This window comes from Xenopus laevis, chromosome 3S (assembly GCF_017654675.1).
Source record: "Xenopus laevis strain J_2021 chromosome 3S, Xenopus_laevis_v10.1, whole genome shotgun sequence".
NCBI classification, from domain to species: domain Eukaryota; kingdom Metazoa; phylum Chordata; class Amphibia; order Anura; family Pipidae; genus Xenopus; species Xenopus laevis.
In genome coordinates this window covers 45,498,078-45,519,054 of record NC_054376.1, presented here as the reverse complement: position 1 = coordinate 45,519,054, position 20,977 = coordinate 45,498,078, and the positions used below count along the sequence as shown (strand labels likewise).

Here is a 20,977-nt window from a genome sequence, read left to right as displayed (position 1 = left end):
GCGTCGACTAGGTTTCCTTCCCCTTTAAGGTGCTGAAGGTGTAGTGCATTTCAGGGAGATTTGCAAACTAGCATTTGGGCACAGCATTCAGCATTACCAGGCCTTTATTAAATGGAGCTATTAAATGGAGGCTGACATCTTATTTAGCCTTAATGCATCCAATTTTCTGCAGCGCATTCCTTTCTCGGATGTCCATTCTGAGAAGACCAGAGTAGACCTGTGAACATTAATCTGTTAAGTTCTGACAGTGGAATGCAGGACCACACTAAATGAACAGTTAACTGGTTAAAAGATCTACAGAGCAGTGAATGATGACCAGATGAAAGACTACACTGACCACATCACCTCTTTAATCAGGGACACTTAAAAAATACATCCTACAGGACAGGCATGCCCAAGGCTAAGGGATTGAGATAAGCCCCAAGCATTTTATGGACAGATGGTTTACATTATGTACAAATGTGTCCTGTACTTCCCCATTGTGTTGTTTGTGAACCAAAATAAGTACAGTTACTGTGATGCCTCCACATGCCGATTCCCTGACATAAATAAAAGCATATTGAACCTATACCTCCTACTACTACTCTAAATATCTCACGTTTCCAAATCATACCTTTGGGAGTCTTAAAGGGGCAGTAAACACCTGTATACAAATTCTTTCATCATGAACAAATTAAATAGAACTGAAAATATATTCTGCCAATTATTTTAATGAAAAAAGAAACCTATTTTTTTTTTATTATGAAGCAGAAAAGGTGCATTGTTTTGATTTCAGGCTTTTGATTTTGCCTGTATTTAGTGGAGTTAGTGTAACCAGTGATATTGAGCTCTTTATAAATAAACCGGCCATTGATCCGATTGTTGTCTTAACTTACAGTTAGGGTTGTCAGCCGGACAGTATTTTATCAGCTTTGGCAGCAAATCTCCCGATTATTACAATTTTACTAGCAATTTCTTAGTCTGTAAATGTTTTATTCCCCACTACTTCCGTGAAGTGTTCCACTGTGCTGCAGCTCTCCCTACACTCCCAATATGCCCATTCCCTGCCTGTCTGCCCAACCCCAGTCATGTCACCAATCACCTTTCTCCATCTCTTGCTGGTAAGTTTTACCGATATAGGTGACAACCCTACTTATAGATAAGCAGAAGTACAGTACATCATGCATATATCTGTGTACAAGTAATTTGATGATCTGCCTCTAGAACCAGGAACTTAGAAATGGAGTAACTTTCTCTGTTTGCACTGTTTAGACTTTTTTATGATTAATTCAATAGGCAAATATATGATCAGCATAAGCCCTATTCATTCAAGAAATGTTGACCAAGGGGGTGTACTGAACACAGAAAGAAATCACCAGTGCTTGGTCTAACCCACAATCTGGAGTTGATCAGCTGCTATAAACGATAAAAAGCCAATGTTTGTACACAAAGGGGGTATACTGCTCTATTGTGTTTGGTGGACTGACCTCATTTGTCCAACCAAGAAGAAAATATTTTGTCCTACCTGTTCAGATGGTTTGCCCCCAACAGGCACAGGTACATTCCAAACTTGTATCAGGCAGCTAGAACTGTTAGCGGGGCCCAAAAAGCTACTGTTTGGGTGAGATGTGTGCACTAGTTCCTACCTTACATTTGGTAGTCTGGAACATGTCACCATACCTACAGAGGAGGAGAAGAAAAGATGGTTATGATCTGCTGCATCTACAGAGGCCACAAAAAGGGCAGTCAAGGTGTACACAATTACTAGCACTGACCTTGAAAATTTGCTTGGCCCCTCAGCATCTTCATCATCAAAATCAATTCTATGAGAAACAAGTGCACAGTAAGAAGTATATCCTGATCATGAAAAAACATTACTTCTACCACTACCAATCTTTATGACTTTTAGCAAAACTCAAGGGTCCACCCAGACCGCCAATCACTGATATTTTACTGATTCTCACTAAACTATGGAGTACGGCTTGTGGATCATCACCGGGTTTCCAAAACTGGAACATCAAGAAATATTCAGGTTTTGGTATTCTCATATTTATATTTCCCTAGTCGCTAAAACACTGTTAATTGAATCTAACACAATGTTGGTATAAGGGGCTTTGCTCTTCTGTCTAATGTGGGAAAATATTTCTTGCAGCGCGACACTCGTGGGGCTTGCACACCTCTGATTGGACACACAAGGCCAATTCAGGTGCCACAGTCCTATGTTTTTTCACCATCCTGATTCAGGAAACATGAAATAAAGAGGAGATGCGAAGCATGGTCCCACTTAAAACAAACACGCACGCCTCTATTATTGCTGATAACCAGCCGATTCTCCACTCACACGGAAGGGTGGAAACCTCTGCCTTCCCTTGTGTATCATTCCAAGGTAGAAAGTGTTTGACAGCTCACATCCTACTCAACGCCACCAGAAAAGAAACTCCATTGTTCATCTGCAGAACACTCCAGAGGGGACCTGCTTCCCTCCTTTATTATCTCACACTAAGACATGCAAGCAGGTCAGAGAGGGCATTTTCCTTGGATCTTAAACTCAGAGTGGACTCCATAGCATGGAAATGCCCTTCAGAATGTATAATTGATCAGTGAATGTCAATAAACAGCATCTCAGAAGTTTTGAAATATAACTCCCAGCAGTCATTGCCTTGCACTCACTGGGGCCTGAATTGGTGGAGTAACTAGATGTTACTGGGCCCCACAGCAAATGCAATTTAGGGCCCCAAAACATTTGTAAATTGGCTTATTCTACCAAGATATATTAAAAATTCCAATTAATTAGGGCTTTACTGGCTCTGCTACACTCCTGGGCTCCTCTGCAACTGCAGGGACTGCTTCCTCTGTAGTTACGCCCCTAGGCTAAATGCTGTAAGTTATAGTTTAACAAATGCTACAGTCCCAGGTTGGATAAATTTTCATTAACTGTCTTCCCCCCAATTCCCTGACACCCACCCCACCTAGAAAATATTTTGCCTGAAAACACTGATTTTGTGCATCTCTTGACACTGGCTTTAATCTCTGTGAGATACGGAATTTCTAACCACTGCTAATTAGATATTTTATTGATAGCTTTGTCTCTGCCACTCTCTCTCTTTAGGGCAAGGCCCCATGTTGTTTAGAATTCTCTCCCAAAAATAGCACTAGTGTCATTTTAATCAGCAAGAGTAAAAAGATTGCATACCTTATCAGTTATACTTACCCTTTTAAAAAAATTGGTAAACTATAGGATATACATATCAATATTATAGAATACTTGTGGGAAATTTTCATTTATGTAATAATCAGCAGTAACAAAATTGCCTTTGTGTGTGTGTGTGTGTATATATATATATATATATCTATATCTATATATATCTATATCTATATATATATATATATATATATATATATATATATATATATATATATATATATATACTTTTGTGATCCCCAACCAGTAGCTCGTGAGCAACATGTTGCTCTCCAACCCCTTGGATGTGGCTCCCAGTGGCCTCAATGCAGGTGCTTTTTTTGAATTCCAGGCTGTATAAAAACCGGATGTACTCCCAAATAGAGTCTCATAGGGGCTACCAAATAGCCAATCACAGCACTTATTTGGCACCCCAAGACCCTTTTTCATGCTAGTTTTGCTCCCCAACTCCCTTTACCTGAATGTTGCTCATGGCTTCAAAAGGTTGGGGAGCACTGCTGTACTGTATATAGCTCTTGAGAGCTATATACAGCCACACATTATGTTCCATGTTAGGAGCATTGTAGAGCATTCCATAAGATATACACAGCAGACACAAAGGTGCAGTGTAACAGGCAATTTATTAGATCATTGGAATGTACTGCTCTACAAACGTATGGCTAATGATTTAATATACACAGAGATACTTCAGTCAAATCTAAATCTAAAACTAACGAGAAGCAACGCTAAGCAGGGAAATATTTATGCATGGTGCATTGGCATCCTCTAGTGGTAAAACTGGGATAATGGTTAATTTGCCTACAAATTGTTTTTAATTAAAAAAGACAAAAGGGCTCATTTATCAAAGATGGGGCAAGGAACCACTCTTTGCTCCCACAACATTTTGCATTTTTGCAATCCCCAGTTTGCTTAAAGGACACATAAAGCCTACATTTTCCTACCATGTATATAAGTTGGGCACATCTCCCCTACCAAAATGGCATTATTTTTACTGCATACATCCCCTCCATTTGCCATGGCCAACACATTTTTCTAAAACAAATAGCAGTTTTCACCTGGGGGCCATTTTCCCTCTAACACATCATCAGTGCATTTATATCTGCCAACAGCACATATGTGATGTAAAGTGCATGCAATTGAAGAAGACAGTCTAACACAGACATCATTTACTATGATGACAGGTCCTGCTTGGATTGAGCACTGCAATGGTTAAGCCAAGTTCAAGAGAGGGGGTCAGGATTTAAAAATAGGAGCAGACAACTAGAGCAGAGTTTCTATGGGAACAGCAATGCCATCTCTTCATTGGCTGCTAGACTGGAGGGTGTGTTTATTAATCTGAGTTGAGAAGAACTGAGCATGCTCATGAGCCAACAGCCAAAAGAAATTCCTGAGGGAGGGGGATAAGTGGGTTAGAGGAGTAGAAGGAATCTTGGGTGATTAAGGGGATGCTGCAGCCTGTTGACCTTTGAACAACCAGAGTGGCAGGTATTTAGAGATTTCAAAGAGGCTCTTAAGGGATTACATTTTTGTGGGGGGGGGGGGTTTACATGTCCTTTAACTGAAGCAGGCACTGCCTTAATCTATTTTACCAGATTTTTATTATTTATTATCTTTATTTATGTTTTTATTATTTTAATTATTTGCCTCCTTCTTCTAACTTCCAATGGGGGCCCATTTTGGGCCCCAGCAAAAAACAAATGCTCTATAAGGCTACAGCTGTATTTTTATTGCTACTTTTTATTACTCATCTTTCTATTCAGACCCTCTCCTATTCATATTCCAGTCATTTATTCAAATCGATGCATCCTTGCTAGGGTAATTTAGACCATAGCAACCAGATTGAAAAACTTGAGAGCTGCTGAATAAAAAGCAAAATAACTAAAAAAAACACAAATAATAGAAAACCAATTGATAAACTCATGTGTACTGAGAATATTCTACTTACCCTGACCGCCGTTTTCCTCCACGTGCCGGCATAGGTCCTGCCATTCTCACCTGCCCTGCGGCCATTGCAGCCCCGGGTAAACTCACTGATCCTGGGATATCTGTTGCCATTTCTGTGGGCAAGAGAAAAAAGGTGACAAATTAAAGTTGGAATAGGGTGTATCAGAGATACATATGATAAGTAGCTATGTGATCAATAAACTGTTTCTTCTACAAGGGCATTTTCCAACTCTGGAATCTTATACCACAGGGTATCGTACAACTAGCAGAGATTAATTAAAGGAAGCGGAGTACCCTAAAATAACCCATCTACGGCCTCTTTCAAAGGGCTGGAGCAGTGAAAATTCCATCTATCTGCATGAAGAACTGATGAGGGGAACCAACAAGGTATGATCATTTCTTTACTGCCCACATTTGGCTCTCAAAGAAATATCTATCACGAGCATGTACATGGCATGCTGACTGGTGAATCTGCTCCTAATTGCCTCAAGATGAAAGCCCAAAAGCGTGTCGAGAGTAGGAAGATGGCTTTCAAGATATGGGCCTTTTGTTGTTGTTGCAATTGGCATCTGGTAGCAATTAATGTAGAATTGTTAAAATAAAATACGCTGACCATCTGATGATGCCAAGCAGATCTCTCTGTGACTGATCTCGTACTCATCCATTTAGTCACCCATACACAAAGATTATGATCATAAAAATCCCCCAGCCCCCAAACACAGACTTGCATAAAAGCTACATTTAAAGAACATCCTTCATGTGGGCCCCCAGCAACATGAAAAATCTTCACTTTTACCAATGGTAAAAGAATCCAAAACGGATGTTAGAGTTCCTCTCTAAGAGAAAAGCATCTATTGAAGCAGAAGCATAATGAGTATGCGAGAGACCTGCCAGAATGGCTGAGATGGAGGAGGGGACAAGCATTTGTATTCAGCTCAGAACAAGGCAACATGCCTCTATTGAGGAGGCTGCGTGATTCAGCCTCTTGTATGGGGAACAATCACAGCAAAGGATCCTCCTTTCTAAATGAGCTATTAAGGACTGTTCCAAATCAAACAGGTTGCACAGACATCTTTGGACATCAGATTAAATCAAAAAAAGGAATCGTTTTATTTTATGAATTCAATTAATTAAATAACACAACTGTACACCAAGTGCCAACAGCTCATTGTATCAGTAAAGGGGGCACTTCCAGCACCAAACTACTCTATAGTCACATAGTTATTTAGGCTCATAAAAGAAATGAGACCAAGTTCAACTCTGCACAAAACCCCCTTTTTGATTATTGTTGCACAAGAAGGAAGAAAACAAAATGCTTGTGGCTCTCGACTATTTGTCCATCAAGGAGGGGGGTGAAATCATCCTTCATTTGGAAATTTTCCCTGGTCCGAAATTCCAGTACTGTTTAATTCTGGAAACCTGTTATTGGCACTCAGTAAATGATATTAAATATATATATATATATTGCAATTGCTATGCACCTTTTACCTTTTATGTACATGTCATTGTCAGTACGGCTACAGGGAGATGCATGAGGGAGCAGATCTGCTTCTCAGCCTACAAAGAATATGCATTCTGAGAGCAGCAGAGCCAATGTTCCATGTGCCCAGTGCCTTTGCACTTTGCAAAAACTACATGCATTTGAAGGGTCTCAACATCACCTTGGCCATTTTGTTGGTAACTAACAAGTTAAAATTTTTACTGCCATATTTCAAAGTGTAACATTTTCAACTTTTTTTTTTGCAGTAATATCACTGACAAGGCTTGGGTGCAGGATATGAGGCTGGGCCCCCTGCCCCCCAACACAAAGTTTGCACTGGATTTGCAAGAACGAGGCTCTAAGGGGATGTATGTCCTTGTGCAATGGCACCACCACACCCTTAGTAGTTCTGCCACTGGGTATTTATACAAACATTGGAATTCTGAAAAATATACTGTATGTTAAACATGCCAGATTTTGGTACTTTGCATTATAAAGCCTATTAGATAACAAGCCGCACAGTCGAAGGCCCATTTTTGTGCATACATGTAACTATAGGTCTGTGTACTAAAAGCGTGCAAATTATGTACAGGTTTTTATCCAAATACAACATTCTTTCCCAGAAGTCTTGTTTAATTTTGCCTTCCTAGATCAGCTGCACAGATTCTGCACTGGATAGTAAATTGCATAGAAATGGGCTCAAGTAAGGAAAGAGGCAGCATGTTTGAGAAACTTGGGTGTAGATTTACATGCCCTTCAGCTTCCGGCAGTTCAGGCAACACCACAATGTGTGCCTATATATGCAGTACACAAATGTACCTTGTACTTATATTAACAGAAATGGGTGTAATACAGTAGGTGCACAGGCATTGGCGCAATTCTGTACTCACTTCAGCCCTCACCGCAACACTGTGCCAAGAAAGTGTAAATAAAATAATATCTATACCATGAATATCTATACTACATCTGTTCATACAACTACACATACAGCAGGGAATCTGCTGCTCTCCAGCTTTTCTGAATTACCATCAATTCCAGCCTGAAATCTGTACATTGCAAAAGTTCAACAAAGAATAAGTCAAAATTGAAAGTCATGTTTCATTTCTATATTGTATCATGCAGCCACCATCAATTACCTGTCAGAGCTCCTTAGCACTTCATTTGTTTCCCACCTACCACACCAAAAGGAAAAGGCAGGTCTGGTTCAGTAACCATTTAAACTAGCAATTTATTTTACATTAACCACCACTGATAATATCCCCCACACAATCCAGAAACAAATATCCCTAGGGTGCCACACAGGTCCAATGATGCTTAAAAGAGTGAAATCTATTTCATTTTCCCTTAAGACAAATAATAACAGGAATGATGATTTGTCATCCATTGAGGGAAATGAGAACCGTTGCATTGCCCTTAAATTCTGTTTCTGCCATACTGATGACAGTCCTTTAAGTTGAGCAAATGTCAATTGGCACACTTTTTGCACTGGCAGAGAAAATGCCAATAGCCTTCTATATAGTGAGTGTAGGTAGTCATTGACTTCAATGGCAAGTACTAATCACTAAACACATGGTGTATTTTGTCCAGAAATTGTGCATGTAATTTTCTGGCAAGTCCAATATCGGCATCTTCCGCTCGTTGTGTTCCCCCTCGGGGGGAGGGGGGGAGTTGTTTACCTGCTTCTTCTATAGTTATGTCACAAAATATATTCAGGGGCAGGTAGAATGCTACATGATAAAATAAAGTGTAATGGAGAAAATGCCCCTTCTGATCATAGGAAAAGTCAGCAAAGGAGTATTTAATTTATCTTGAATTAATGCACAATTTGCAATTCTATAATGAATATCTCTTTCGTGAAGAGAAAATGAGTTTTGTTGTTTATCTGAAAGGCTAAAAAGAAAAATGAATGTTCTGTAACATCACCCATAATAGGCCACTAACATAGGCTGGAAATTGCAGTGCCCCACAGAATGGGTAACCTGCTGATTGTACCATTTCACCTTGGCAAAGAGAAGGAAATTACATACTCACCGCTGGGATTTACTGCTGTGGGAGTTGCCATTATTTAAAATTAGCAGCATGGAGATTAGACCTGGAAATAATTAACAAATGTAAACACTAGTAATCAAAAGGAAAGGGAAAGCAACAGAGCAGTAAAGTGGTTCTCCATGGGCGCCTGGGAACTAATTAGATCTATGATTTATAAGTGGATGTGAAAGTTAAGGGGTCTGCTGAGGAAGGTGTACTAGACATGGGATGATATAAGTTGGGGTGGGAGGGTGATGGTAAAGTGCTGCTTAACACTCTTGCTTTGCTCACCAGTAAAACTGACCAATGAATTCTATGTAATATTATCACTTAAGGGTTATTGTGTGAATTGTGCAATTGCGCAAAACAGAATCTTACTGTGATTGCCCAATTCAATTGTTTTACCTGCTGCCATTCTCAACCGCTCCAACCAAAAGGTATCTTTGGGCACTACCTGTGGGGAGCATGATTTCCCCAGGTGGCAAAGCACCCCACGTTCCATCACCCTAACAGTACGATGGAAGAAACAGCAGCAAGAAGTGGGGGCACAAAGGCTGGAAATCACTGATCAGAAATGAGAAAAGTGGACAGGCAGAGGGTAAAGCTGGTCAGAAGGTAATCATTAACCCTTTCATTGGCAGCATTTCCGCAGTGTACGGTCACTTTGCTAGGCAAAGCGATTTTTCCATAGCATAACCTTAACCCAAATATGTACATTCTACATTGTTAGCATGGAAAGAGTTAAAGGATCAAGGCTACAGCAGCAGGGTTGCATGCTAAAGGTGGGTTTGTAAGGGGGATGCAATGATATATTAGATGTTAATGTGGGGTGACAGGTACCTGCAGTTTTAAAAATGGCTTGGCATGATGTGGGCACCTTGGTTTGACAGGTACCTGTACTGTAGTAAGAGCATGAATGAGCGAGTGGGAAGTAGTTCTGGGTACTGTACAGTATAAGAGAGGCAATTCTACTAACCTTACCACCTTGTTTTCACTGGAGCTGTTGTCCTCCCCACTGTCCGGTCTCTTTGTGCAGCCGGTGTTCAGAACTCACAGGGGGAGATACCGCGAGAGCTGCTAATCTCTTTAGGAGGGGGTTTAAATGGGGGAAAGAAACTGCAGTGTTACCATAGCAACAAGTGAGAGGCTGACAAAGGAAGGGGCGCTGCTATGGTAACTCTGGTAAAGTGAGTGAAGGACAGAACAGAACGTTTATAAACACTGACACAATGTATTATGTACCTGCCCTGCACAGAGAGACTGCATTCTGATTGATGCTATGCCACCCTAGAAAGATGTATGGCTCTATTAAAGGGGCTGTTTACCTTCCATACACTTTTTTATAGTTTTCCAAAATTGAAGTTTAAAGTTGAATGTTCCTGTCTTTTGTGTTTTAATGGGCAGCTCAGTGATCCAGGTGCATTTTCTGAACTGTTATTTGCTCCATTTGTTGATACATTTCTCAGCAGTATCTGGAATATTAGCAACTATTGTATCATTATAACAGCTGCTTTTAATGAAACTCGGGGATTCTGCTCAGCAGGGACAAAGATAACAAAATGTATCAAATAATGTCCTGCATCAGGTCCATACCCACGGAATATCCACAAAGTGGTCGGGTTTCGGGCAAAAAGTCACAGCTCCCTGGCTGCAGACTTGAGCCCTCCCAACCTCCCCTGTAGTTGTGGCAGTTGTTTTTCTATCTTTGGGCAAGGGGCTTTGACGCCCACAACACGTTGTGTGGACAAAAATAAAAGCTTAATAGCAGTTAATATCTGCCTAGTGTGTGATTCCCAATCTTCTATGGTGATTCCAGTCCAAAAAGACGTCACTTACGGTTTTGCTGTGGGCTGGGTATCGGATCAGGGGGGGAAGTTGTGGGTTGCAGGTTGTGGGTAACGGGTATGGATCGGGTACAGATATAAAAAAAAATGGACCCGCACAGGACTCTACAATGACCCCCCCCCCCCAAGCAGCTTCAGAAAGATGAAAAATCGTAACTTCCAGAAACAGCCACAGATATTAAATAAAGAGTAATTGACAATTGTGCTTATTTCTGGTGAACAATCAATCAACTGAACCGAAAAAAGTGTTGGCAGGTGAACAACTCCTTTAAAGGGGAACTAAAGTCTAAACAGAATAATGCTGTATTTTGTATAAACATAAACATGAGCTTACTGCACTAGAAGCCCAATTAAACAAATGATTTTTATCCACTTGTGGATAGGCTGCTGAACACTTTTGTGGGCACAAAAGCTATGTTAAAGGTGGCCATAGACTGTAAGATTTTTCTCTCTCTAATGACCAATTTTAGTGCCATCTGACAAATCCATCAAATTATCATGAGGTTAGTGGGCTCCAAACGATTGTGCATCTAACAATTTTTCATCCTCTGCATACATAGTGCAAAGGAGTTATTATAACATATTTTTCTCTTTAACAACTTTTGTTCCATTCCCCCATTGGCATGGTTGTAACATCTGGAGGAGCTCTCTGATGTAATACACACAAGCATTGACCTTTTCACTTGTATTGTCACCCATTGAACACTCTGGGCTTTTTATAGTATCAGAAAGCATTGGCTTCCATGGGGGTGTATGGAAATATAACCAAATATCTTGTGGAAGGCACATTCTTTAAGCCATTGCTGCTCTCTTACATATGTTAAACATAATTTTGCACAATCTGGTTTTCTTTTTGTTCTCTGTTGTTTTTAATATCTCATCTTGTAATTTGGAAAATAATTTAATAAAAAAAATCAAAGTGAAATATAAACTTTATATTTTAAAATTTATTTATTGTTAGGTATAATTTGGTGCAGAACTCTTTGAACGCCCGCAGGCAATTCATTCTGCGCATCTGCACATTATCCTGCATGCAATGATTTCAGATTTTCTGATGTTGGGAGCTGTAGTGGGAATAAGGTTGCTCATTCTTAAGGGTCATAGTGGAAGTGTCTTTATATACTTTTTATCTATAGCATACTGTATATATATATATATATATATATATATATATATATATATATATATATATAATATATATATATAACCAACAAGGGAAAGTTGTGCTTTTGTTTAAAGGGTAAGGCATTTTTCAGTAGCAGTATGCACAAAATGTCTCTGTCTTAAATATATTCATAATGGGTTGAGTGCAGAGGACTCTTGTATATATTTATATATATATATATATATATATATATATATATATATATATATATACAGTAACATAGTACCACACTCAAATGGAAGATTTATTGAAAAAAATCCAAAGTTTCGAACACCAACTGTGCTCTTTCTCAAGGACAACAAACCAGACTGTGACCAACACGAACCGCTAAATTCTGTACCATCCCCAAGAAGTGAACGGCGCCAAAAAAACACTGGTTTTCATGGCATCCACTGTATACAAACATGTGGAACATTGTTAAGATAGCAGTGTAACAGAAAAAAACTTGAAAACTTTAATAAAGTTGCAAATAAAGTAGCAAAAGTAAGTGTCTGAAAGCTTCTACTGTTTGCAACATTGTTTATAAACTATGTATCAAATCAGGATCAAAGTGCCGTTAGTTCCCTCGTGTTCTTCAACCTTAAAAACAAGTGACAGTCGAGCGCATTAGGTTATTAAGGTTTAAATTGACCAAATTTATATATGCCTCACAGTTGCCCAGCATCCCAGAATTAGCTTATTATTGTTCTACATGGTACCCCTTTTGTATATAGTGGGCTCTGTCTTCTGGGCCAGAAGCGGTTCACAGGAATTATATCAATGTATACGGGTCATTAGACACAATAAACGAAATACATAGAAAAAATCTTGTCTCCTAATTTGTTTCAGTGCCCAACAATAGTTGCTGAACCATAACTCACAACATGGTGCGCACAGAGTAGCAGAGCACATATAAAAGGTCTATTGTGGAGGGTTTTTGCTGAACTATAACTCACAACATGGTGGAGGGTCCTTGGCTGGCCTGTCTAGCCGTCTCATGCTCACTGTAAACCATGGTTAGTCCAACGCGGTCACCTAGTGTAATTTAGGGGTTAGTTCAGCTACTATGACAGGTCACTCAATGCACGGACCACTCTCATGACAAATTGGGTACACAACTGCTCACATAGACATAAACCGCATCATCCTAAAACAGGTAGTCTAACTGGCAATGGCTGGTTATCAATGGTGTCAATGCTACACCCAAACTTGCTGGATCATAACTAGAATTTGTTATTTAGACCTGATGGGCTCCGGTGTCATGACATTTTCAATTACAGAGTCAGAGGCAACACTTTACAGTGGCAGGGTTGCAATAAGTCAAACAACATTATATTGAAATTAGGATCTTGCAATATCACAAAAGGCACCAAAATGACAGAACAGATGGCCCAATAGGGAAATCAAACCGTAGAAATGAAGCCACTCCCCCCGTACAGCAGCAGGGTCTGCTTCCTTTATGGCACTACATTAGTCCTTTCCCATCAGGTTCGGACTGGAGCATTGGGTGCCCACTGGGGCTGCAACACTAAGGGCCCTCCAAGCAGTCCCCCTATCGACTTCCAAACCTCTGCGCTCCACCCATGCGCATGCATGAACCTCAACGCGCCATAGGCATGCACAAACGCTGGCCCGCCGCACATCATATTTTTCTTTCCAGGGGTGGCTTATCAGGGGAGTGGGTTTGGGTGGGCGGGGACCCATGACGGCCTGTTCCAACCGGGAATTTTCCAGGTGTCCTGCCGACCCAGTCTGACCTTGTTCTCCATTAGAGCATTAAGGTCCCTATCACATGAACATACAGTAGAGTCAATTTTATCAGGAGCAAATTGGATCTGGTTGTTGACTCTATGGAGACTATTCAGGCAAGGACTGAGTTTTCAAACCTGCCCAATAGATAGCTAGCTGATATAGATTTGATAGGACAGACCAAAACCAAGGCAGAGGGCCCCATACATTGACAATAAGCTGATGACTCAGTCTGGAGGGGCTGAGTAGCACATTTTATGAGGCCCTTGTATAGCCTCCTAAAGCCATAGTGTTAACTATTGTGAGTAGGGTGATAAGTGTAACACCGGGTGCTAAGATGCCCTGTACATACAGTATTAACCTTTGATCTCTGGTTAAAGGACAAATACATGCCACTTTCTGACATGAGCTTATTCAGTTGGGATCATGTAAAAAAGGTACATAAATACTATCCGGCCTGCCAAATATAAATGTATTTTTTTACACAAACATACAGTAGGTAAGGGAACACCCATACATAACATAATTACAAGTGCATGATTTATAGTCAGATGCAAAATTTATTGTAGCAGCTTTCTCCTAGTCACATGCAATACAGTATATTTGTGCAATATATTTTGTGGAGTGTCCACTTAAATTAGTGGTGGTGGTGGGGCCATGGGTGTGAATATAATAGGGCCAGCCTCCATTTGGTTTTCTGGCTTGTAGTAATATAGAAAAGCAATGTTAAGGAGGTAATAAAGCTGACCATAGACGCAAAGATCTGATTGTACGAATCGAGGATTCATACGATTTTTTCAGAACGTGTGTGGAGAGTCCCGAAATTTTTCGTCCGGCGGAGATCAGTTGTTTGGACAGGTTAAAAGGTTTCTGTCGGCTGCTGATAATATCTCTGCATGTATTGCCGTACGATTTTCAGTGGGAGACTAGCTTTGGTCGAACATAACTTTCATAGGATTGCTGTCAGGGGCAGAACATCGGCTGATCTGTTCTTTTGTACTTTATTTGATCTGAATGGTTAATGGCAGGTCAAGAGATGGGAAAGTCTGATCGTACGAATCTTTGCGTCAATGGCCAGCTTGAGGATGGGGATGATGCAAGGGGAGGGGAAGGAAAGGCCAAACTGGGTAGCATGGAGTTTACATATGCACTTAAAATAAAATTGACTAAAGCATATGGAAATTTCTGTAGCAGGATCAATTGCGGCTTATCTGAAATACTAATTTCCATTTGCAGCACTATTGGCTTTAGATGTCTGTTAAAGATTTAATAAGGAGATTAGAACAGATAAGGTGTTTGACTGAGGCCGAGTAAACAAAATCACTGAATATCAAATGCAAGACATTGCTTTCCTAAACTGTGTTAGTATAAAAGTGCATGTGTGAGCAAAAGTCTTAACTGTGCTGTATCATCCAAACTGTGTATTGAAAGCTCTAAACTCTTAAGCCTAGATGTAGCTTTTGTTACAGTATAACTTAATATAACTATTCTCCATCTGTGTATGTACCATGTAAAGCAATGCATACAATTATGGTGCTATATAAATAAATACAGACATACATACCCTTAGTAAAACATAGGTTGGGAAGACAGGGGAGTAGGGGTTGGGAAGGGTAGTGTAGCATATACATTGAATTTTCATAACAGATTAAGGCTAATTCAATTAAATTTTGCCACAAACAACCAATTAACATCAGTAACTGCATTAGCATGATTTCATATGTTATGCAGCAGTAATGGCTGTGGATATGGAAAATTGATTTTTTATGATGCTCAGGTTACTTGGAATCAGCAGTCCAGTGAGCTATTTAATTGCCAACAGTGGGGCTCATTTATCAACACTGGGCAAATTTGCCCATGGGCAGTTACCCATAACAATCAATCAGTGAATAGCTTTTTAAAGCCAGCTGCAAGTAGAACAATGAATGCAGCAATATGATTGGTTGCCATGGGTTACTGCCCATGGCAAAATGTGCCCGGTGTTGATAAATGACCCCTGTGAGAGCTGGCTGCCAGTAGGGCAGCAGAAAAGCATCACCATGAATGAAACATAGTAATTGGTTTGCTGCAACATTACCAACAGTTTTTGCAGGTGATAGTGGCAGGCGTCTAAAATTAATTATATGGTTTGTTTCGTGTGATTTGGTGTATAGTGACATATTGTGGGTTAGAAAGAAAGCCTTTTTTCACCTATTCAAAGATCACCAGAAATCTCACTCCCGTGTGACAACATAACTTAAGGGGAAGAGGGTATTCAAGGGAAAGTAGTATGTGATATATCTGTAAAATGACCTTAGATTGGAGAGTTGACACTGTGCTCATGTCTTCAAAGGGTAGAGGAGGAAATAATAAAACAAATATATTGGTCCATTTTCTACTGGCTGGCAACCCCCTTCATAGTTGTATTTATTTGGAAAAGTGTATTTTCACCAGCATTGTATGCAACTGAAACTGCATACAAAATATGGGACTGATCAATGCACATTCCCTGCCCTTTTGTTTTTATAATTTATTATTTACAAATTCATACATTTTCACCTGTTTATGATATAAAGTTGCAAAGCCACCATACGCATGTCAAAGTAAAATGTAATCCCCATATGTAGATCTTAAATATAAAACTATTCATCAAGTGAACTACGCATTGGGTGGACCTAAGCATTACTGAATTATGCGCTGTGACTACAAGGCAAACCACCCACCCGTGCTCACTGTATTAACTTTATGTCTGATGTGGCAATCTTTCTTTTATATCAATGGGTGCATATAAACCTCTCTGTGGGCTCTGCAATTGCTTGCAAGATCTGCTATGTCTGAAATGAAAATAGACAGATAGGATGATTCCTGATATTGCTATATGGATAGTCTGTACCAAATGGCATTTCTTTGGGTAAAACTGGACTGTTGTCACAGGAACAAAATCATCTCTGCATACTGCTTATTGTCACTTCAGCTTTTGCTGTGTGTCACCACCAACCATCATGCTTTTTAGCCCAGAAGTTGGATAAGGATGCTGGGAGCTGTAGTTGGAAATTATAAAACCTTTAGTATGGTGCCCCACATTTTTCTGAATTACAGAGGGCTCCTATTTCCTCTGGCCCTGTTCCCAATAAGTTACCAAGACTGGAACACAAATATTTGGGGTTGCAGATAAAAGGGTCAATGGAAATAAATATACGCTATTAGACTGGGCTTTACAAAAACATACATATCTTTAATAAATAAATATAGTAGTAGTATAATACAATATTTACAATTGGAAACATACAATATGGAGCACCAACGAGACAGGAAAATAGATATTTAGAAATAAATAAGCATTCATAATTGCTATTATAAGTACATGCATACTTTTTCCAATTCTGCCCAGAACACACCCTTTTCTTAGAGACTTTGCCCCTTTAAGTCCATGAGAGTCCAGAACTGTCCTGTGAATAATGTATGGCTTGGGGGCAATAGAGCACGTACTGAATAAAATTTACTGGGTTATTAAAATGTTTGGTCCATCTGAGACTGAAGCTGTTCCCTTCTCCATATATCTGCCAGGTTATAGTAGTTGTCACAGCGAATCTGTCAAAGAGAACCAAAAAAAAAAAACACATTAATATAAGTGGATTAAGATACTTGGAAATGTTTAATAACATGCAGCAAGGACATATAAAAAAACAGCAAGTGATTATCTCCATGCATACTGCAAATCTGGTATGGCAATCAGTCATCTTCAGGATATTATTATTTTTTTTAATTATTTTAATAATATGCAGGGCTTATTAATGGGGGTTCCAGTGGTGCAATAAGGCTGGGGCCCTGCTATGTATATCTGGATAGCAAGTCTATGCCTGAAAGTTCTTAAGCACTCACATAAATTGACCACATTAACCAGAGAACAATGGGCATACATCAATGTGGGAAATTAAATGTTTCAATGAAAATATTTAAAAGCTGTGGTTTTCACAACTGTATATTCGTACAATTAACTTAGACTGTAAGGTCTAAAAGGCAGGAGCCTCCTTTCTCTTGTCTCTTTAACACTTAGCACTTAATCTTGGATGTAAATGTATGTTGTGTTTATCAATATTTAATTGTAATGACCCTGTCTGTTGTATAAAAATATTGTTCTGCTGTACATGACTGCATGCGCCAGCAGTTCATAAATTGAAATATACATACATGCAACAATTACTGTGCTTCAAATGAAATAAGGATGTTAGAAGTGGTGTGCTATCTTTTGCAGCCTTCCCTTAGAATAAAATACTGCGGGATGTGAGGTGAGCAGAAGAAAATGCTGCCCCCAAGTGCTGAAAATGATTATTGCATTTTAGTGTTGCTGCTGCATAGCAAGTGTAATAAAAGGCCCTGCATGAAAGGATTAGCGCTAGGTAAAAAACAGAAAAGTCAAAAGAAAATTATTTTTCCTTCTTAAGAAAGCTAATCACTCACCATGTGTTCGAGTCCGGTGACATACTGCTGACTGATTGTGCTGGGATCTGCATAATGTGGGTTGGTCATTCCCTGCATTAATAGCTGGGGTGTCTCACTGGACTGATGGCACACTGCTTCTCTACCCTGGTACCCAGGTTCTGGAAAACATCTTGTTTCCGAGAATGACACTGTAGTTGTAGCAGAACTAGGGTTGAAGTGATCTTCCTCAGGTCTTGTGCAAAGTCTATGAGTTGAATCCATGCAGTTGCTAAGGCCACTGGGGCATATGTTAGTCCTCTGGATTTCAGCTAGTCTTCTTTGTGTCAATATTTCCTCAGTAAGCCCCAGCTGTGCAGACAAATGAGAAATGTAGCTTATAGTCAGCTGAAGAGTTTCAATTTTTGTTAAAGTCTTGTCTATAGGGGCCACTGAAGGAGGCAGGTATCTTCTGAGGTTCTGGAGAGCTTTGGAGAGGTTTCTCATTCTAAGTTTCTCTCTCTCGCTTGCACTTTGCCGCTGACTATATGGCAGCTTGCCTGTGTTCTTCTTGCCCCTTTTTTCTTGAACATGTCTTAAACCGCTTCTTTGGCAAGTTGTCTGTGCATAAGCTGCAGGAATATTCCCAAATATTTCTTGAGTAGCAATATATGGCATGTATGGAGGAGACTGTCCACTGGAGTCAGATGAAGAAGCTGGAGAAAGGCTACTGTATCCTTCAGAACTTGGGTAGCCACATGGGTACAGAGTGGCACAGTCCTGATGGTGATGAGCCACTGAGAAACCATCCATGTCTTGTTTATTCCTAGTTTGCTTGGGGACTGCTGAGAGCTGCTGACAAGCCTCAGACTTTATCCAGATTCTGGAGGTGTGAATTGTCACCTTCACCAGCATCATCAACACTTCAAAGCTTCATGGGGTAGAGCAAAACAAAGCAGGGGGTCTCTGGGAAGAAGGTTCAGGAAAGGAACAGAAGTGAGCATATTCACCCCTCCAGGAATGAATTTCAGCCTGCACAAGTATTTTGAAATATGTTTCCAAAGGCCAGGGGACTTTGCTGAGAAAAGTCAGAAACGTTCCCTCCCAGCTAAAATTTAGGAACGTGATGGGAAATGCACCTTTGTGTTTTTATTTCATCTGTGCCCAGCCCACAACTTGTGAGAAGCAACCCTTCTGGTGTACATTTTACTGATGAACCAACAATATTTGGAGAATAGATAAGCCTTCAGTAAACTTTTCCTTTCTCTTGCATGATATTGGTAAAGAAATTACACTGCTTATATTTTTCCACAAATAAATATATATATATATATACACACACGTATCTATTTATTCCCAACACATTATACAAATGATGTATTAGTTGTTGGGGCATTATGAATTTGTGCTACTTACATATTTCAGAACTGCAGCTTCCAGCATTCTTATTGGGTCAAAAGTACAGGTATGGGACCTGTTATCCACAATGCTTAGGGCCTGGGCTTTTCTGGATAATGGATCTTTCTGTAATTTGGATCTTCTGAATTAAGTCTACAAGAAAATTATGTAAACATTAAAAAACCCCAATATGCTGGTTCTGCTTCCAAAAAGGATTGATTATATCTTAGTTTGGACCAAATATAAGGTTCTATTTTATTATTACAGAGAAAAAAGAAATACAAAATCGCATTATTGGATAAAAGGAGTTTATGATAGATGGTCTTCCCATAATTCGGAGCTTTCTGGATAATGGGACCCAGGACAGCTCTCATTTGGAAGCTGTTCACTGGATGCCCCAATACAGAATGTTTTAACATTTCAGATAAACTATAATCAATCTTAGTTGTTTGTATGTGTATCTATATTGTATACTGTATAGTATGTGCATTTTGTGTGGGCAAGTCTTGAGAGAAATGCAAAGTCTTCCCCTTTGCTGGATGGCCTATCAATAGCCCATAAGTATGGCACATGGCCATGGAATGTTAAAAGAGTCCCTTTATAATACAGAGTTTTCAGATTCACCTTTGTGCAGAGCTGTGTTATGGGTTCTGACACATGGGCATTGTTTTCCCTTCAGTTACATACACATACAGCATAACAACTGCTATATTTTATTTGTATTTTTTTTAACCAAAAAAAATTACCCAAGAGTGTTTTTGTGAGTTTCAGATGCAACCCTCTATATTATCCTTTGGACGTTGCATCTGAAACAACTGAAATGCAAAATGCCATAAAACATAACACAGTCCAATCATGAGTTCAATCATACAAAATATAATGGAATCAATTAGCTGATGTGTTTAGATGCTTCCCTATGCCTATATTGTATTGCCATTTTCTTCTGCACAAATACAATTAATTGTTGGAGTGTTCTGTTAGAAAATGCCACTCATTCTTTTGAACAACACTAAGGGACTGATTTATCAAAGGTCGAGGTGAATTTTCAAATGAAAAAAAAAATTGAATTTCAAGCTATTTTTTGTGTACTTCGACTAGGGAATAGTCCAAATTCGATTTGAATTTGAAAAAAATGCAAAAATTAGAATATTGAAATTTATTATGTACTAAACTATGTATTAGACTTTGACCATTTGCCTTCTAAAACCTGCCGAATTGTTCTTTTAGCCTCCTAGAACCTATTTGGAGTAAATTTGTGGACTTTGAAAAATCAAAGTTTTTTTTGGAAACTTTGAATCGAATTCAATCGAAAGCGCTATTCCTTCGATTCGTATGATTAGAATTTGGCCGAATACGGGTACCTATTCGAACGAAAATGAAAAAAACCTTCACTTAATTTCGGCTGGTCTTTGAATTCGAATTTCGAAGTTTTTTCAAAAGCTGGCCGTGCTCCTTATAGCTAAAGATGGATATAGACAGGCTGATATATACTGCTAATTTAGCTCCTCCAGACCAGAATGGCAGCTTATTGGCCCTTTGTATGGAGCCTTCCCTACCACTTTTCCAACTGATTTCTGGATGTATATTGGCCACATAGCTAATAGGCAGGTTAGACAAATGCCATTGGATGAACACTGCTTAGGCCTTTTGGCATGGGTCAAATAATCAGATCACCCCAATTGTACCCAGTGCATTGTGGACAAATGTGGTAAAGATTCTCTCATCTGGAGACCTTGCCAAACAAGCATCTTACAGTGTATGCCAAGCTTTACATGAAAGAGGATAGGGAACTGGAATCAAAAAGGATACCG

The 20,977-nt window shown here is 39.5% G+C and overlaps 2 protein-coding genes across 7 annotated transcripts in view; both read right to left on the bottom strand.

The window, feature by feature from the left end:
- The window catches only part of LOC108712854 (aryl hydrocarbon receptor nuclear translocator 2), a 40,622-nt gene extending 30,910 nt beyond the window's left edge, over positions 1–9,712 (bottom strand). The window contains exons 1-5 of one of the 6 annotated variants that reach the window (XM_041588240.1): positions 9,610–9,657; positions 9,474–9,532; positions 8,637–8,697; positions 5,127–5,238; positions 1,755–1,802 (exon numbers count right to left, since the gene is read on the bottom strand). In XM_041588240.1, coding sequence (XP_041444174.1) covers positions 1,755–1,802; positions 5,127–5,238; positions 8,637–8,667 — 191 coding nt within the window. In that variant the 5' untranslated portion in view covers positions 8,668–8,697; positions 9,474–9,532; positions 9,610–9,657. Of the gene's footprint in view, positions 1–1,754; positions 1,803–5,126; positions 5,239–5,738; positions 5,855–5,921; positions 6,024–8,636; positions 8,698–9,473; positions 9,533–9,609 lie in introns of those variants that run through there. The other 5 variants (XM_018255330.2, XM_041588243.1, XM_041588242.1 and 2 more) reach the window with 5 other exon arrangements.
- A 6,851-nt stretch (positions 9,713–16,563) lies between these two features.
- mespb.S (mesoderm posterior homolog B S homeolog) lies at positions 16,564–18,603 on the bottom strand. The gene is given in 2 exon segments (NM_001097962.1): positions 16,564–16,940; positions 17,811–18,603. Coding segments are annotated over 2 exon segments (852 nt in total). The 5' UTR covers positions 18,582–18,603; the 3' UTR covers positions 16,564–16,859.
- Positions 18,604–20,977: the final 2,374 nt, after the last annotated feature.